The sequence below is a fragment of the Drosophila melanogaster genome, chromosome 3R, assembly GCF_000001215.4.
Source record: "Drosophila melanogaster chromosome 3R".
Taxonomy (NCBI): domain Eukaryota; kingdom Metazoa; phylum Arthropoda; class Insecta; order Diptera; family Drosophilidae; genus Drosophila; species Drosophila melanogaster.
The window spans coordinates 14,576,110-14,592,862 of record NT_033777.3 but is presented as its reverse complement, the minus strand read 5'-3'; the positions used below and the strand labels follow the sequence as shown (position 1 = coordinate 14,592,862).

General features: G+C 40.4%; 2 protein-coding genes across 3 annotated transcripts in view; one reads left to right on the top strand and one right to left on the bottom strand.

The window, feature by feature from the left end:
* stumps overlaps positions 1-15,646 on the bottom strand; it is a 30,863-nt gene extending 15,217 nt beyond the window's left edge. Inside the window, exons 1-4 of one of the 2 annotated variants that reach the window (NM_001104322.2) lie at positions 15,371-15,646; positions 9,617-9,812; positions 343-581; positions 21-202 (exon numbers count right to left, since the gene is read on the bottom strand). In NM_001104322.2, the coding sequence (NP_001097792.1) occupies positions 21-202; positions 343-581; positions 9,617-9,626 (431 nt within the window). In that variant the 5' untranslated portion in view covers positions 9,627-9,812; positions 15,371-15,646. Of the gene's footprint in view, positions 1-20; positions 203-342; positions 582-853; positions 1,244-9,616; positions 9,813-15,370 lie in introns of those variants that run through there. The other variant, NM_169588.2, reaches the window with a different exon arrangement.
* Positions 15,647-16,251: 605 nt separating this feature from the next.
* On the top strand, positions 16,252-16,532 carry CG44094 (uncharacterized protein; the record flags this gene model as incomplete). The annotated part of the gene is made up of 1 exon (NM_001275641.1): positions 16,252-16,532. The coding sequence occupies one exon, from the start codon at positions 16,252-16,254 to the stop codon at positions 16,522-16,524; it is 273 nt and encodes a 90-aa protein (NP_001262570.1). The 3' UTR covers positions 16,525-16,532.
* Positions 16,533-16,753: the final 221 nt, after the last annotated feature.

Here is a 16,753-nt window from a genome sequence, read left to right as displayed (position 1 = left end):
CGATTCTGGGGATTGCTCACCTTGTTGGCGATGTCAGCGGATTGAAGACCTCGTCGTGATCCCCAGCTACGGATGCACCTCCTCCTCCGGGACACTGGGAGCTGTGGGTCTCGTTGCAAGAATTCAGGCGTTCCCGGAACTCTGAGTGCGAATTTGCAGATCGCTGGCGGTACATGTTCATCGTCTGCAGTTCAATCGCGTGCTGAAATGCGCAAAACGGAAGAGGACGGCACATTAGAAGGGCTCACTCGACTCCACAGGAAGTGGCAGATCCAGCAGATAAATCAGAATCAGTATTCCGAAATCGGAGATCGGAATATGCTCTATTAAATCGCTACTCACTTGCGGATAGCCGGCGAGGGAATTGAAGCTGCCCCGCGGACTTCCTAATGCCATGGTAGCCGTGGTATCCAGATTGGCGGATGTGATCAGTCGCATCTGTTCCGGATTGGTCATCACCAGCGGCCGGGGGCTGCTGCCCTTCGAGTTGCGCCGCTTGAAGATCGAGAATCCCCGGCTGGAGGACTGCGAGTCCGGGGTGCGCGGCGACTTGGTTTCATTGCAAAAGTAATACGGGTTGTCTGGGGAGTTCAATTGCAATAGAATGAATGAGGAATGGAGTTAGTTTTCTGATTTGAACTTATCAAAGTTTGAGGATGTGCTTATAAAGTATAATAAATAACATTTATTTAATATCATATATGTACGTTTTTAATCTGTATGAATCTCTGTATCTTTGTATAATCTTTCGCTTTTGCTCATACTTTCTAACTTAAAACTTTGATATTTGTTACAATTCTTTTCGCATAAAGAAACTTATAAAGTCTTTAAGAAACTCTTTCACTCTTTTTACCTGAGAAGAAGGTGTTTGTGTTATCCACAGTGACAAACATCTTGAGATCCTTTATGCAGTGAATTTTTCCTTAGTTGATATGCGATTCGCAGAGTCTACCACAATTCAGAGCTCTGATTTGCGATGCATTTGCACTTTCACTGGCTGCGCATGCGCACGCGCCAAAAGTTGCGCACAGGGCGCGAATTCGAGAAACCGTAAACGGAAATCACAACGGGGAGTGCCACAAATGGCAACTTAACAAATTGTCAGTTTGAAAAAACGGGGCAAATAAATTCAAAATTCAAATTTAGGCGGCAATGCAAGTTCGTGATGGTTCGACTTAATATTTCACTTCAGTTCACTTGAGTTCGCGCAGTGCGTGCGTCTGCATTGACATCCCGAAACGGAATAAATTCTAAAACTTCAACGAGAACAAAACACTCCGCGCCGTCTGCATTTTCCTCTGCCACCGCCGATGTCTCTGTCGACGTCTCTGCCGACGCAGAGAATCCCTCCTCGTGTTTTGGTTTTTATTTACCATACGCGCACTTCTTCATCCATTCCCATTCTCAGCGTGCACTGATAAAAATAAATATACCGAAAAATCCCACCTTCTCATATTAATATTTTCTTTCGAATTCTCTAAGCGAAACTGTTAGGCATAATTTTCTTAATAAATTCAGATACAAAAAATTACTTGAAATAAGTACCACAAGATTTTGAACTGGATACATTAATTAAATAAAATAATAATATTTAATCGGTAAATTTGATTTCTTTATGTCTGTTTCTGTGTCTTCACTAATAAATTTGTACATCATTTTGAGAGATCAATCAATTCTCATCTCTTATTTTCTCACAGTGCAGCGACATCGGCAGCAGCATAAAAACATTGCATCTCTCCCTCGCACTCTCACCCCATCTCGCTCCCGCCCGCGCACGCACACACGCATACGGGATCAGTGTTTAAATATGGTTGCCATATTGCCATCACCCACTCGGTACTCCCCCACCCCTAGAAACCGATCGGCGATCAGGAAAACTCACTTTTCCTCGACTACAACGACTTTGTTGTTGTACCTGCGCATGTTTTTCTTTTGCGTGCGCTTTTCGCATGATCAAATTATCATCGCCAGCGCGCTCCGAGTCCATGATTTCCATGATATCCATGATTCCCTGTCCTCTGTCCCCTGTCCACTGTCCCTGTCTCCTGTCCCTTTCCCATTTTCCATCCGTGAGCGTACGTTTTGTCTTGGTCTCGTCGTGCATATTTGATGAGTTCCGATAGCAGAAATAGAAGACCCATCTAGCATATAAGCCAACTTGATGTGGCGCACATAGCATATACCATCATCATATATATTGTAGCATCTGAGGTGAGCCCCCCGGTTTAGTATTCCCCATGTTCTATCAGTGTCAAAGTTTGAGTTTGTGCGCCGAGTGTTGTCTGTGGTTGGGTTGGTCTTCAATTCGATGATGTTCACTGTCAGGAAACATTTATGAGACGTTTTTCGGGAGGGACCATGAGAACTCACCTTCGCAGAGCGGTGGGAGAATTAATCTTCCAAAATATCATGGGAAAAAATACAAAAAAAAAAAATTATACAAAGAGTTTTAGGATGTTTGATGATACAGATGCCAGAAATTCATCAAAAATATGATGATTACTTACGCTGTATATTAATATATTAGCATAAAGTAAACTCATATTTGGAGCATTTCTTCAATTGTCCTGAAGATACGCAATATTTGCCTTTCGACTTTATGGCAAATATGAAAATTGTCATCAATGTTGGGCCGAAAATAGAAGGCCATAATAGAAGCTATGGCCAGGCGACATATTCCAGCCACATTAGGGGAAACTCGAGAGCATCAAAGGCAGAAAAAAAAGAACGCGCATCGGAAAAGGCACATTAAAAATTGCAGCCAGGGGAGAGCAACAATTGTGCTAAGGGAACACATTTTCACATTTTTCCCCAGTGCAACTAGGAAAAAAAAAACTGAAACTGAAGCAACAACTGAAGTGGCAAAATGCTAGAGAGTCCATGTGGTCTGTCCGTGGAATTCCTAAGTGGACTGGGTCTAAAATCGGGCCTGCCATCGATACTGGGCCAACAACCAAATAACCCCTACCACACAGATGCCCGGCATATTGGGACCTATGGAAAAATCGTAAAACTCGGTACCCGAGCAGAAATTGCACATTTCGTAGTCCATAAAGGCGAGAGTCTGCCATCGAGGGTTGATCTTTGAGTGGCGGCTCTCTGCGGAGCAAGTGACTCTGCAACGTTACACTGGCAGAAATAACTTTAATGTTATATAATATAACACTTAGCATGTTATATCCTGAAAAGTTAAGATATTAACAAATGTAATGAGTTTCTTAAACATTTTAAATATTTCTCCCAGTGCAAACGTATTTGTTTGGCTGCTGCTGGATGCAAATGATCTTGAACCACTAGGGTACTTGCACTTGCAGCCGATTGCCTTGCTCGAGTACTTGGGCAAATGCATTTGCTGCACATAAATGTCAAATGCTTGTCTTCGCCAGCACGCTCCACGTGTTCCGCGGACGAGGAGGGTCTGCCAGGGGGATCTGGACTCAACTGGCGAGTCGTAAATCTGTAGACGCTCTACTGCAACGCGGCTTTGTCTAGTTAGTCACAGAGTGGAGCATCCCAACCCGGCTTTGTGCTGAGTTTCCATTTCCCTTGCCACGGGGATTGGGCGCCATTCGCTGCACTTTCGCTGATTGTTCATCGGTGTTGACGGGTTAATCACTACTACGCACCGCCTAGAGTTCAATAAATTCCCCGTGTTTTTGTTGTTCTCTGGGGTCAGTTATGGAAAAGTTCAATAGGGTGTGAATATATATTGTACATCTACCTACAAAGATGCATTTTGGTCTTACCAACAGAGGTTTGGATTATTAAAGATATTACTCTACCCTTTTGGTTTTCATTTAATAATACCCACTTCATGCACTACTTTAAACCCCTGTAAGTTTCCTCTTCGATCGAACAGAACATTGAACAAGTAATTACAGGGCAATAAAACCGATTTGAACAACTACACAGCCATATTATATTGGCAATCGATTGGAAATCCGAGCAGGAAGCCCTTTGGGCCAAACAGGAAGAATGAAGCAGGTGGAAAATCCAGTGGGTGGGGGAAATGCGTAATTGTGAATTTTAGATTTGTCATATTGTGCGGCCCGTAAATTGTCTTGCCATCGATTGGCCAGACAAGACCTTCCTCACTGGCACTCCCCGTTTAATGCAGATATATATGTAATTACAATCGAGTGTGGAAGGGCCAAAACAGGGTGTCCATAGCATTTGTTTGCCACTTGCAGGAATATTGTGTGCATTGCTTTTATTTATTTTGTTGAATTCATTTCGCTGCTAGAGAGCCTGCTCTTCTATTTACTCAGACATTTTCATTCGAATTCCGTGTAGTCATACCAACTACGCCCCCTCATGGTACACAAATTTTGAATCATTTATGTGCACTACGAGTTTTCCTTCACGTTCAATTGAATCTTTTTGTTTATTATTTTCCAGTTTTTATGATTTAACCCCAAAGGGGGCAGCCAAAGGCAGGAACAACCAAAACGCACCGATTTCAGGGGGGGGGGGGGAAATATGGAAATGCAGGGAAGGGAAAATGTCTGCCCGGAAGTTTGGCAACATGGCGCGACAGGGAAATCGGTGGGGGAGGGGGGGTCATAATTACTATTGTTATTATAATGTTATAAAGAAAATATTCATATTTCTTTCTTTGGCAGGTGCTCACGATCGTTTCCTTTGGAATGCTTGATTTTTAAATTATGGAAATCATATTTTCCTTCACATTTTGCTATTAATCTGGAAACTGTTTAGAACCATACCATCTGTTAAGATTTGTTTGTACAAACAAAAAGTAACTTTTCACATTAGTTTCTTTAAATTTTGGGGTCGTGAGCAAATTGTTTAAACATCTTTCAGTAGTTTAGCCAAATGCTTGGCAAAAGTATTTCTGCTAAGTGAAGAAGATTTAATTTTATAGCTTTGCGCATTTTGAAGCAGGTGTTCGCATAATCGGAAATGAATTGTAGTTTAAATTTTTGCCGAAGAAAAAACTCGTTCCTTTAGATTTGTTTGTCCAAAGCAAATGTTAAAAAAAGTTTCAAATAATTCCAATTCATTCCGGATTTGTTCTAACTCAACATTTTTTTTTGGGCATTTTTCCGGTGTTTGATTTATTTTTGTAGGATCATAAAATGAGCTCAGCACCAAGTCGCCCGTTTTAAAAACCAATTAAATGCATATCCGAAAGTGTTGTTTTAGTTTTCTGCCCCAACCCAAAACCCGTGTCAGAAAACTACCAAAAAAAATAAGAAAAGTCCATAAAATAGTTGTGAAGAGTTCCGCCTACGGATTCAGTTCGAAGGCAGCGGAAGTAAAGTGGCCTGAAAATTGAGAAGCCGCCCTCTCGAGGGACAAACAACTTGCGAAATGAAGGATGCGCCCAAGGATTAGTAATTAAAAATTTAAAAACAAAATTCGATAGGTTTTTTTTTCGACCATCGGGGCACGTGCACTCCATGCTAATGGGCACTCGAGAAAAATCCACAACGGAAATGCCAAAGACAAAAGGGACCAAAACACAGGCCCTCGAGGGTCGAACAAAGGGATGTGATCAGGAAGTGAAAGCAGGGGAAAAGGTGATGTTGGCCGAAGAACAATCTTTCTCTACCTGATCGGGAGGGAGTGCTGCCAGAGGTGTCGCTCGATGCAATCGGAAATCAAATAAACACTTTTATGATCTTGGTTTTATGGGCTGTGTGTGTCTTGTATTTGTCGCCCGTTGCGGTTGACATGATCGAAATGCTGGCGAGGGCGGCGGTCTTTTAACCCATTGTTGCCAAATACCGAGTGCTATTTATAGCACAGGGAGCGCAAAGGTGTTTGGAAATGCATAAAATGCATAAAATGTGCTCCTCCTTCATAAATCCCCGAGCAACAACAACGGCGGCCACATCTGTTCAACAGATTTCAATTCGATGCCAAAGTCGGGACGCGTCAGTTCTCGAACATCTCGGGCTTTGGACAACGGCAAATGTTTAATTATTTTCTTAATGGAAACTCGCACCGAGCACATGACAACGTGGTCTTCCGTAAAAAACAAAAAACCCAGGCAAAAAAAAAAAAAAAAACGAGAGCGGAGTCCTACACTGATAAAAACTGACTTCAAACTAGATATGTATGATAAATAATATAAATTTATCTTATGGACAAGTATAGAAACCATAATTCGAGCGTTAGCCAAATCTACTGAAAGAATACTATTAGTTCTATGAAGTAAAATGAGTAAGGGCTACATCTTAGAGATTCCATACTTATGAAAATTTTACTTAATCAAATACTAACCTAAAATCAGAACAATTATTTCCTAATGCGGTTTGAATTTTATGATATCTAAAGATCATTTTCTAGATTTTGTGTTCTTGGGTTTAGTACTGATTTTTTCGCAGTGCAATATCCCCGTGCCAAGTCTCTGTACCATTTGCATCCCCTGTTCCCCGTGGAGCGCGTGTCGTTTTAGTTTTTTACCTACTTCGCCGTGCAGAAGAAATCCATTTATTCGGGGCATCTTTCTGCGCAGTTGCTCCAAGGCGTCCAAGACGCGGGGTGAACGAATCTCTCGGAGATTACACAACTTGATGGGGTCCATTGTGGCTGCAGTGGGCCCAACCACAGGTTGATGTTAAATGTCAATTGGGATACCCCAGAGGATCAGTGGCGCATTAATTACGCCATCGCATTGCACTCTCCTATTCCCGATCCCCTCGATGCACATCTTCACATTCCTCCGTAGTGCCGCCGATGACGTTTATAATGATGTTGTTGATCTCGTAACGCTTTGCACTTAGGATCGCTTCTTTCCTCATTTTTTTGGGAAGCCCCGAGTAAAGTCAAAATTTGATTTATCTAGCAGTGACTGCACTTGTAATAGGAGATCTTCACGGGGAGTACGACACGCACTTGGTAGAGTTTCTTTGGGGCAACTCGAATAGAGTTTACTTGAATACCATTCACGCTTGCTATGTCACAATAGTAATTATAGGAATGTAAAAAAAACCGAAGTTTTCTATTCGTTTTCTTCGCTTAAACCTATTCTTGACTTTACAGAGTGCATTACTTCCTCAAAGTTGTCGACATAAATTCATGTTATATAGTTTGGAAAAAGGGATATACTACTGCGGACGTAAGCCTACGCATTTTGCACAAAGTCTCGACATGCATCTTTGGATTTCCCTCACGAAATTTGATCAACATTCCGAACTGTCTGCTCTGGCTTTCTGGAAAACTCTGCCCTAGGCAAACTGGCTGCACCCATTCTCATTTTCCATTTTCCATTTTCCAACTCCCACTCAGATGGGCTCCTCTGCACTCAACGCTTCTGTTCTTTCGGCTTGATTATGAGGTGTGTAATTAAAATTTTTACGCTCTTGTCTCTGGCCATGTAATTCAATTATGAAGAATCATTTGTAGCAGATGAATGTCTGGCGACATCTAATGTCTTCTGCGCTATTTTTGGATTGTGGATTGTCTGGATACACTTTTTGGATCTGACTGGCTAGGATTCCAGCTCTCACAGGATTCACGAAAGGAATTGAGCCATAAAACAATCAACGAAGGCCCAGCTGAACTGCTGATACCCGCAAATTAAGCACTTGACATGGGAATTTGCGTAAATAACAATGCATATAGTATATAGTATAGTATTGAACGATGTGACGTTGTCGCTGGCAATGAGAGACACTATGGAGCGACCCATTCTGGTGGTCTGTGGTCCACTTTTCCCGATGTCTGGCTGGGGCACTTAATAGATTTCTTTATCTTCGACCGCCTCAAGTTGCCAGACCAGGAATGTTGGCAAAACAAAAGCCGATTCGCCGGACAAGTGAAATTTAATTTGCGTAAATATTTACGCAATATATAATTGGTATTTTAGGTGCGCCTGCTTTACAACAGAACATGGCATGGATCATCAATTGAGTATGAAATGAAGTGACTCAGTATTATTGCACAAATTCGCCAAGTAAGTCATTTGCGTGTGGGGATGTTCAATTATTTGCGTCAAGGATGATGACGTATGTAAGACAAATGGGAATGAGGTTGTTAGTCTGTGAAAAATGATCGTTTTATGAGTATACAAAATGAAAATAGCTCTAAAGCATATTTTTAAAATCTCTAAAGGCCATTTTAATGTGTGATTTTTTAAATAATTTATTTTTTAATGTTCAATCAGCCGTTATTGCAATATAATATTTATACTGTGTGTTATTGGATTTATTAGTTGTTTATTTATTTCAAATCGTGTTAGTGTAACAAGATATCTTAGGTACTGATAGTAGTTCTTTCCAACTCATCAATACAGTGAATAAACTGAGTGTTTTCCAGTTCCCCAAGCCATTCATTCTATTTGGAATCAAAAGAATTTGAATGAATGGTCATAAATATTGCCCCAAAGAGTCTGTAAACAGCCAGCCAACTTCATTCTCAATGAGTGCAATTAAAAAGCGCAAATAAGCTGAATGAATGGACGAATTTGAATGCAGATTTAATGAATGATTTACATAGACAGCGGCGACAAAAACTATTTATAAGAATGCCCTATGGATGCGGGCATCGGACCACAACGGCAAAAGGGAGGATCCTCTATAGAAGTACGTATCTCTCATCTCTCGTATTTTGAATCTCGGAGAGTTTTGTGTTTTGTACTTTAATTGCGCCATTTCCCATATCAGCTGCCCGATTATTTGTATTTGTTCTAGTCAGCGGGCATAAATAAAAATCACAAAAAAAAAAAGAAAATTGGAAAATAGAAATGCCACAAGGAGGCAAACCAAAAATCTGACTGATTAGATTCGTTATTTATTTCCAACTCCATTATGACTGCTCGCCGCACAAATTGACGGATGACCTCCGAGACACCCTCGTTTTGGATATCCAGCATGGGATAGTACAGATACCCTGGGAATATATCGCACTTTTGCCGATTTTAGGTGGGCCTCCAAGTCGCGATGTAACCCCAGAACACGATCTTGGCCCCGCCTGGCACTTTGTTTGGGTTTGGTCTCTCCGCTTGGGGACAACCTTAAGTGGATTGCTCCAGTTCGCTGGCCCCCGTACTAATCGCTCGCGTTTGTAAGATAAATGCGTTGGCGTTCTGGGAAATTGCCAATGGCCGTCTGTGTGTGTGTGTGCCGCATGCACCCCGAAATGCATCTCATTCAGTTCACTTTCACAGTAGTAGTTTCGTGGGCCGATCGCGATCATTAGGAATTCCACGGAGGAGGCGCGGCAACTCCTCCGACTAAACCGAATAGCTCGACTTGATTTGGTGTCAAGTGAGTCCGGGGCGTGAGCGAGTTTGTCATGTTTATGTCGTGTTCTGGACATGCCATGCTATAAGGAGGGTTCCCGAGGCTCCATACAAAGAGAGATTAGTACACTCAGTACTTGTTTTATGGACGGTGGACATCTCTATTGTATACTATGTTTATACTATGTATGTTTTCATGGTTAATTTCTTTGGATCTTAAACATAATGGGTTCTGTTTTAGTTTAATGCATTTTCTATGACATATACATAATATAACTTCTGTTGTTTAAAAATAGATTATTTAATTATTATATGTTAATATGAGCTTTAAATCTTCAGTTCATATTTTCCCAGAACATAAATTTCCCATGACACTTTTTATGGGATTTCAATTATTCCAGTACTCACCCACAGACATTACGATTCCTTCCGTTTAATAATTGCTGGAAAAGTCTTCGGTGGGGTCTCTGTTTTTTTTCTGCCCCCCCAAACCTCTTCGATTTTGGTGGAGCTCTTCACCTGCTGGGCTTTGCACTTGTTATAGCCAGTTAAGGTGCTTCCGGCGGATACGTCAAAGTTTTGGACACATTTGTAGGATGGAGAGCTGCGGACCATAGAAAATAGATATAGGGAAGCACAACAATTAATATTAAACAAATTTTTATTAATTAAATATGCGCATGGCAAAGCACGAATAAATATGGTTGCGTAGCGAGGAATTAAAAGTAAAGTACGCCGTGGAAAAGCAAAAGAGGTGCCTAACGGTTTGATGGGGGAAACTCAATGGAATATACACAACGGAAGCGCAGACTTTTCCGATTTCCCCCCCAAAATCACACCCGGAAATGCACCACCCCAAAACGATTCTAATAATTATTTTTAGAGATGCACTCGCAGAGTTTTGGCCTTTGTTTTGCCCATTTGAGGGCGGACGGTTTACAACTTCCTTTTTAGCCCAGTTTAAAGTGTGACACGCCGCGCTGACCACAAACCGCAATTAGTCCATTAAATTATTAAGTACAAGGGCCATAAAATATCCACAGAAGAACGCACACACATGCCCAAAGGCAATTTGTACTTGGCTCCCAAGTTGGGAGTCGAGTTCGTTTCGTTGCTCATTTCGAAATGCCACAGATATTTTTATTGGCATATTTCTGATTTATAAGTCAATTCACATTCGCGCTGCATATTGATTTCAATTCTGATTTGGTGCGAGAAACTCTACCCCCAACCCCAGAAAGTCCGCCCCATCCCCATTTAATGAACTTCGCAATCGTTGGCATCAATACATCAACGCCCCACCATTTCAAACGTCTCAAGTTGGGGCCTCTTCTTCACATTCGATTCGAATTTGTGTCGAAACCTTGATAAGAAAAGTTTTTACTAAGGAATGTTTCGGGGTTTCTCTTGATTTTTCGGCGGGAAAATCGTATTAGTTTGCCAGATGCAGTTCACAGTCTATAAATTATGAATATATTGTGTAAGTATTTCGAAGTTTTGAATTTAGTTCTTATAAATTATAGCACATTGCAAATCTTACAGGAAATCGATGACATTACTCAGATAATATATTCCAAATATTTGATCAAAATCAAGACCAAAAATCAAGAAAACTTTAGCCAAGAAGTGTGCCTAATTCTACATATGTACATATATCCAAAACTATATTGTTTACAACAATGTAACCCAATTGGAATTCGTAGAAATGTTTCATCGAAGCGAGAAATACTTCCCAAAGTTTTTGCTGCTCTTCTCGAATTGTTTATTCAGAAATATCTAAATATAGTGAAAAGAACGGAATATAATTTGTGCAAAGAATGACATTGAAAATTGAAGGGAGTGTATAATATGCTTTTTACAAGCCATTAAAGATGGAATTATTAGGTAAATAAGTCATTAAAAGAGCTCGTAAAAGGCCAAGTTGTTCTCTCTATTTCGCCGAGAACCGAGGAAAGCAATTAAAGCATATATATTGTCGGGATCGGAATCGAAATCGGGGAGGATGGGATTGGGATTGAAATTGGAATTGTGATTGGGATTGGGTCTCCGACTGGGGCAGCCGCTGTGCTGCCTTCGTTTAAGACGATTATTTCATTTAAGATGGTGACATTCATTTGCATATCAATGTGAGAGTGCTGCCCCCCTTGCAAGTTCCCTCCCTCCCCCCCCCCCTCGTCGTGGACAACATGTGTGTGTGTTTTCGGCTTGATTGCTACGATTTTCATTACGTTTTACCGGATATTCCAATTTAGGTAAATGCGACGTAGCCAGCGCAGCAGCCACAGCCAGCAAACTACGGCAGCCACATCGCCATCAGTCCAAGCATGAAGCGGGATTAATGTGCCCGTGGCGACATCCATCAGCAAGCGTTCCAAAAAACCAGCAAAAAAAAAAATAAAAAATAAAAACAAAAAGAGCCCAAGATCAAGTGGAGCACGGCCAGCCACGGAGACGATTATCCCGGGGGATTGAACTGCCAGGAATTCCCATTAAATTCAGCCCCTTTTATCCAAAGCCATTGCCACCTGTCTGCGGATTCACGTGAAATTTCAATTGTTTCTAGCTCGAGTGGCTAATTAATTTCACTTGATTTGAAATAAACGAATTCAATACTATATACTTTTAATAGGAAATTTACTCTGAAAACACGAGTATTGAATTGGTCCAAATATAAGTTTCTTATACCCTACTTTCATATATAAATATAGTATTATTTGGTGTGTTTGGTTTGAATATGTTTTCATTTAAATTTGATTAATATAATCGCAATACCCTTAGTTTTGGATGAATGGTTAACCAGTAACCGAATCTCTTTAATTCACTTTTTGATAGCTTATCACCTTTATTTGTTCAATCCATCACGTATGTTTCGCATCGAAAACTGCATTTACACACGGAGAAAAACGCGGCAAGTCCGACGATCGGCGATTCAGAAGATTGACGGCTGACGAGCAACAATTTACAAGATCGTTTTGCGACGAGTCGGCCAAGAGTTTTGCAATCGAGCGCCACACGATACGGAATACAATCGAATAAATCAATTGAAGTGTTCGCAGCGCGCTTTTCGCTTTTTGAATTTGTCAAACGGCCAATAAAACGAGCGGCACAAAAAAAAAATTGAGTTATTCAAAATTGAAATCGTTGGCCGCTGAGCGGCGAACCGATGCCAATAAAATTTATAATAAATATGCCCAGCCAAAAGAAATACGTCAGCGTCGAAGAGAAGACAATTTATTTGCGCAACAACAATAAGATCGTTTGTAAACAATTAAAATAATTTGCTGGACAACGAGAAGGCAAGGAATTTAAATGAACAAAGAGCGGGAGAAAGCTCTTGAAGAGCAGTGAAAATAGCAAAGAGCGCGTTAAGAGAGTCATGAAATAGTTAAGAGATAAGAGATGCCAATAGTTTATTTTTAAAAGAGACTACATTCTTCAAGTGAATTCTTTTAAAATGTATACGTGTATGCTTAAATTTAATAAAACTGGAGCAAATTGAAATTGAAAGACATACAGAGCAGCTGTGAAAAAATGTAGCACAGCAAACAGCTGACAGGGAATGAGAGAGAAAATAGACGAAAGAGAGATGAAGATGGTTGGGAAAACACGCATACGCAACGTTGTACCGCGAAAACATTTCCATTCCTCCCACACAAACATTGCATTTGTGATCAGAAAACATGTTTGAAATCATACAACTCATTTTGCTCAAATTAAAATTAATCAGCTGTGTATATCTAAAAGCAATACCTTTAGAATATAGAATAGCAAGTTGTCATTTAATGAGCTGTCATAAATAAATTGAAAATTACTCTTATAAAGCTATATTTTAAATAAATAATATGTTTAGTAAATCTTATTATATACTATTTATAATAAGGCTTGCTGCTTATTTGGGCTAAAACGTATTGGCAAAAAACTTCAGTGCTCACTTTCCCATCTTTGAAATTCTAAAACGTGCTGTATTTCTGCAAAATGCCCAGGAATTTTGTGTGCCGTTTCTGACATTTTGATGGATTCCCCCTGACATTTCTCATGTTCGCAATGTTAAATGCGCTTTAGCTGCCCCTCATCAGCATTTAGCATTTGTGTCGTCGGTGTTTTCATTTTATTCGGTTTTCCGCTTATCGCGATCAGTCGAGCGTTCGAATTTGTGCCAAAAAATATACATATGCGATATGTGGGTGCACCGCACCAAGCACACTAACCACCAACTGAAACCAGGAGCACCACCGAAACCGCTGAAACCACCGAAACCATCGAAACCACCGACTCAGTGGCGCTGGCACGCACGTTTTACGAGCTACGCTTTTTGGCCACTTACAGCACATAAATACAAAATTGTTGACAAGCGCATAAAGACCTCGATGGGATCGTTAAATGAATACATTTTCCTATGCCCAACTGCGACAATGAATATGGCCAACAATTAAAATTTAGTTCAATTGTTTTTCATTTGTCAGCAGTCTGTCGTCGGCACATCTCTTGCAACCTGTTGCATTAGCATTCGAAAAACCCCAATTATTTTTGCCTACACTTGTCGATTTTATCTACGCATAACCCCCTCTATTTGAAACATCTGGGCTGGGCTTTTCATGTGTGTGTGCCATTCAGGTGGTGTTGAATAGTCGAATTAATGGCATTCGCGCTGGCGAGGAATTCAAACAGATGGCATTTATAAGCGAGCAGTGCAAATGAACGGGCCACTGATAAGCGGCCAAGGAATTTGGCACAGAGAAAGTCAGCTGCTCAGTTGGGAGAAATGCTTGAATTAATGGTAGAATTGACAGGGGAAAATTGATTGGCTTATTGACAATATTAGAACAGCTCTTGTCAGGCGAATCTTTTGATATTTGCATGGCTTTTCAAATAATTTATAAAGCATTCATTAGGGAAAATGCAAATTGTATTTAATACAATTATTTATATTTTTCTTGGTAATAACTAACACACTAACCAATTGTATTTTTACAATATAAAATATAAAAAAACACACTTTCAAGTACCAGACAACGTCTTTAATTTCGAGTCACATAAATCGTAAAATCTCAATTGATTTTGCATAAATTCCTGACGAAAATAGCCCAAATTTATTCACGTTCTGAACAGTATTCACACCGATTTGACGGATTACCTTAACGGATTGCTCTCCGCAAAGAGGCAACTTTAATCCCGAACGTGTCGTGTGCCAAGCCAACAAGCGATATAATAACTTATGCGATCGGTACCGAAATACAAAATGACCAAGAAATAAAAGCAGTGAAATGCAATAAAAATATCTATGCATCAACAATTACTGGTCAGCACCAAAACAACAACATTTGCTTCGGTACGAGTGTGTGTGTGAGTGTGTGTGCGTGTGTGCGGTGCATGTGTGTGGGGCAGTGTGTGGAATATTAATTAAAGTTGCGAGCTTTGATTTCTTCCCAACGACTGGGATTCCGACGGACAAGTGTTTTGCGTTGTAAAAACAAGCGAAACACCAGCAGCCTCGAGAAGAATAAGCAGGCACTGGGAGAAAATGCGTGCTATGTTTGGTTTTTCATGAATTTTATCTTAGCTTAAAAATTTGTTATTCTAAACGTAATTTCCTTACTTTTCCATACCAAAATAGTTACCCTTAGTATTTATTTTAATAACATTAAGAAAGTGAAACATATGAGATTGCTTTCATTACTAAACCAAGAATAATTGCCACCATATAGATATGAAAACTGGTATATTAAGTCAAGATATCTTAATGGTATTCCCGTATTTTCTTTAGTGCATTTCACACAAGCGCTGAAATTCAAATTCGAATTAAACGCATTCCGGAGAAGAGCAGGCATGCAAAACGCGTAGCCCGCAGATCAGCAGCGAGATTAAAAAAGGGGGCGAGGGAGTGTGGGGGATCCCGCAGATTGCATAAATGACGACCATTTGCAACAGCATTTAGCATGTAGCATTATGAAAAGCCCTCTTTGCATTTAAGACACGCATCTTGCATATTTCGCCTTGATGTTGATCGACAGTTTGACATTTTATGTCGTCGCCGCCTGTCGAAAGGACGGCGGTTACTTTTCACTTGTTTTCAGTTTCAGTTGATTTTTGCAATGCAATGCAATGGGATTTCATTACAAAAAAAAAAAAAAACTAAGAAAAACAAATCCCATTAAAACTCACCCAATCCGACCGCTAGGTGGCGCGCTAATCTTGTTGATCCAATCTCGATTGTTTTCCCTTTTCCAGAGCAACAGAAACACAAATAGCAATGGAAACACAAACACACAATGGTAAACAAATACGGAATTCCAGTCACGAGCACTTTTCTCGACTTTTTTTTGGTTCAGTTTTTCCGCTGCACTCGGCACAGTATAAAATACACACGTATATTGGCTTGTATATTCGGGGAGACTATGGCCAACCGATCCGATCCGATCCACGCCAAAGCCAAAACGAAAATTAAATAGCCGCTGCTCGTTGGCTGCCTGCGTTTCTGTTTCTGCTCTGCCCAGCGGAGCAATAAAAATAAAAGCAGAGCAATCGGGAAACAACAACAACAACAACAACACTGGGCTGGGGGAGGGGTGGAAAAGTTTGGCGCGCTTTGGCGCTCGTTTGCATATGTGTGGGTAAATAGTGTGCTCTTTAAATTGCGGGGGTAAGAGAGAAAGTCGAAAAAGAGAGAGTGCTTTCTCTTTTGGAGAGGGAATGGAAATATCGAAATTTATATATGAACAAATCTCTAACGGGATCTTGCAGGTGCAGGATCTGGGGCGACATCTGGCGGGATCTAGCCGATTAGCTGAGTTATGGGTATCTAAGGGTAGCTTTCCCTCTTGTTTAAGTAAATTAACTTTACTATCATGTCCAGTTAACCCAGGCTAAATACTTTTTTCCTATAGGGTTAAAAATAAAATGCCCACCTCTACGCATTTACGCGAATTTAAATATTAGTTCACTCCGCAAAACACCTGAGCAAATCTTTGCATTGGCTTGACTCCAACCACAAATTTTTGAATTTATACGAATATGATTTAGTCACATATCTGTTGTAGTCCAAAATGGTCTCGATTAAGTTTATTTTGCTGTTTTTGGTCTTATTCTATTTCCAAGACGGTATTTCGGCCGTGACCTGTGATCTTGCCCCCACAGATGCCAGCTGCATAGACTGTCGGGTTTACCCCACTCACATTGAGTGCTTGCAGAGATTTTGGGCGCCAACTACAACTGCAGCGCCACTGATCGTAGCCACCACCAAGAGGTCCCGAATCGGCAGGATTCGCAACTTCTTCAGCAGTTTTCTCACACGAGTCAGAAGTAAAAGTTGGTTCTGAGATATAAGAAATTACATTTTAAAGAAAGTAAAAGAAATAAATAAATTTGCTTCCGCATCAGGAACTTGTTTGTGTTAAAGGGCGGCTTATAATACAAAACAGTATTAAAAATATTTCAAGTGGTTTCCAAAAGCGTCTGAACAAAACTCGTTTTCAAACTGTAAAGGAAGTGATTTTCTAATGAACTTAAAGGATTCATCAATATATTACTTATTCTTGATTTCTTGTT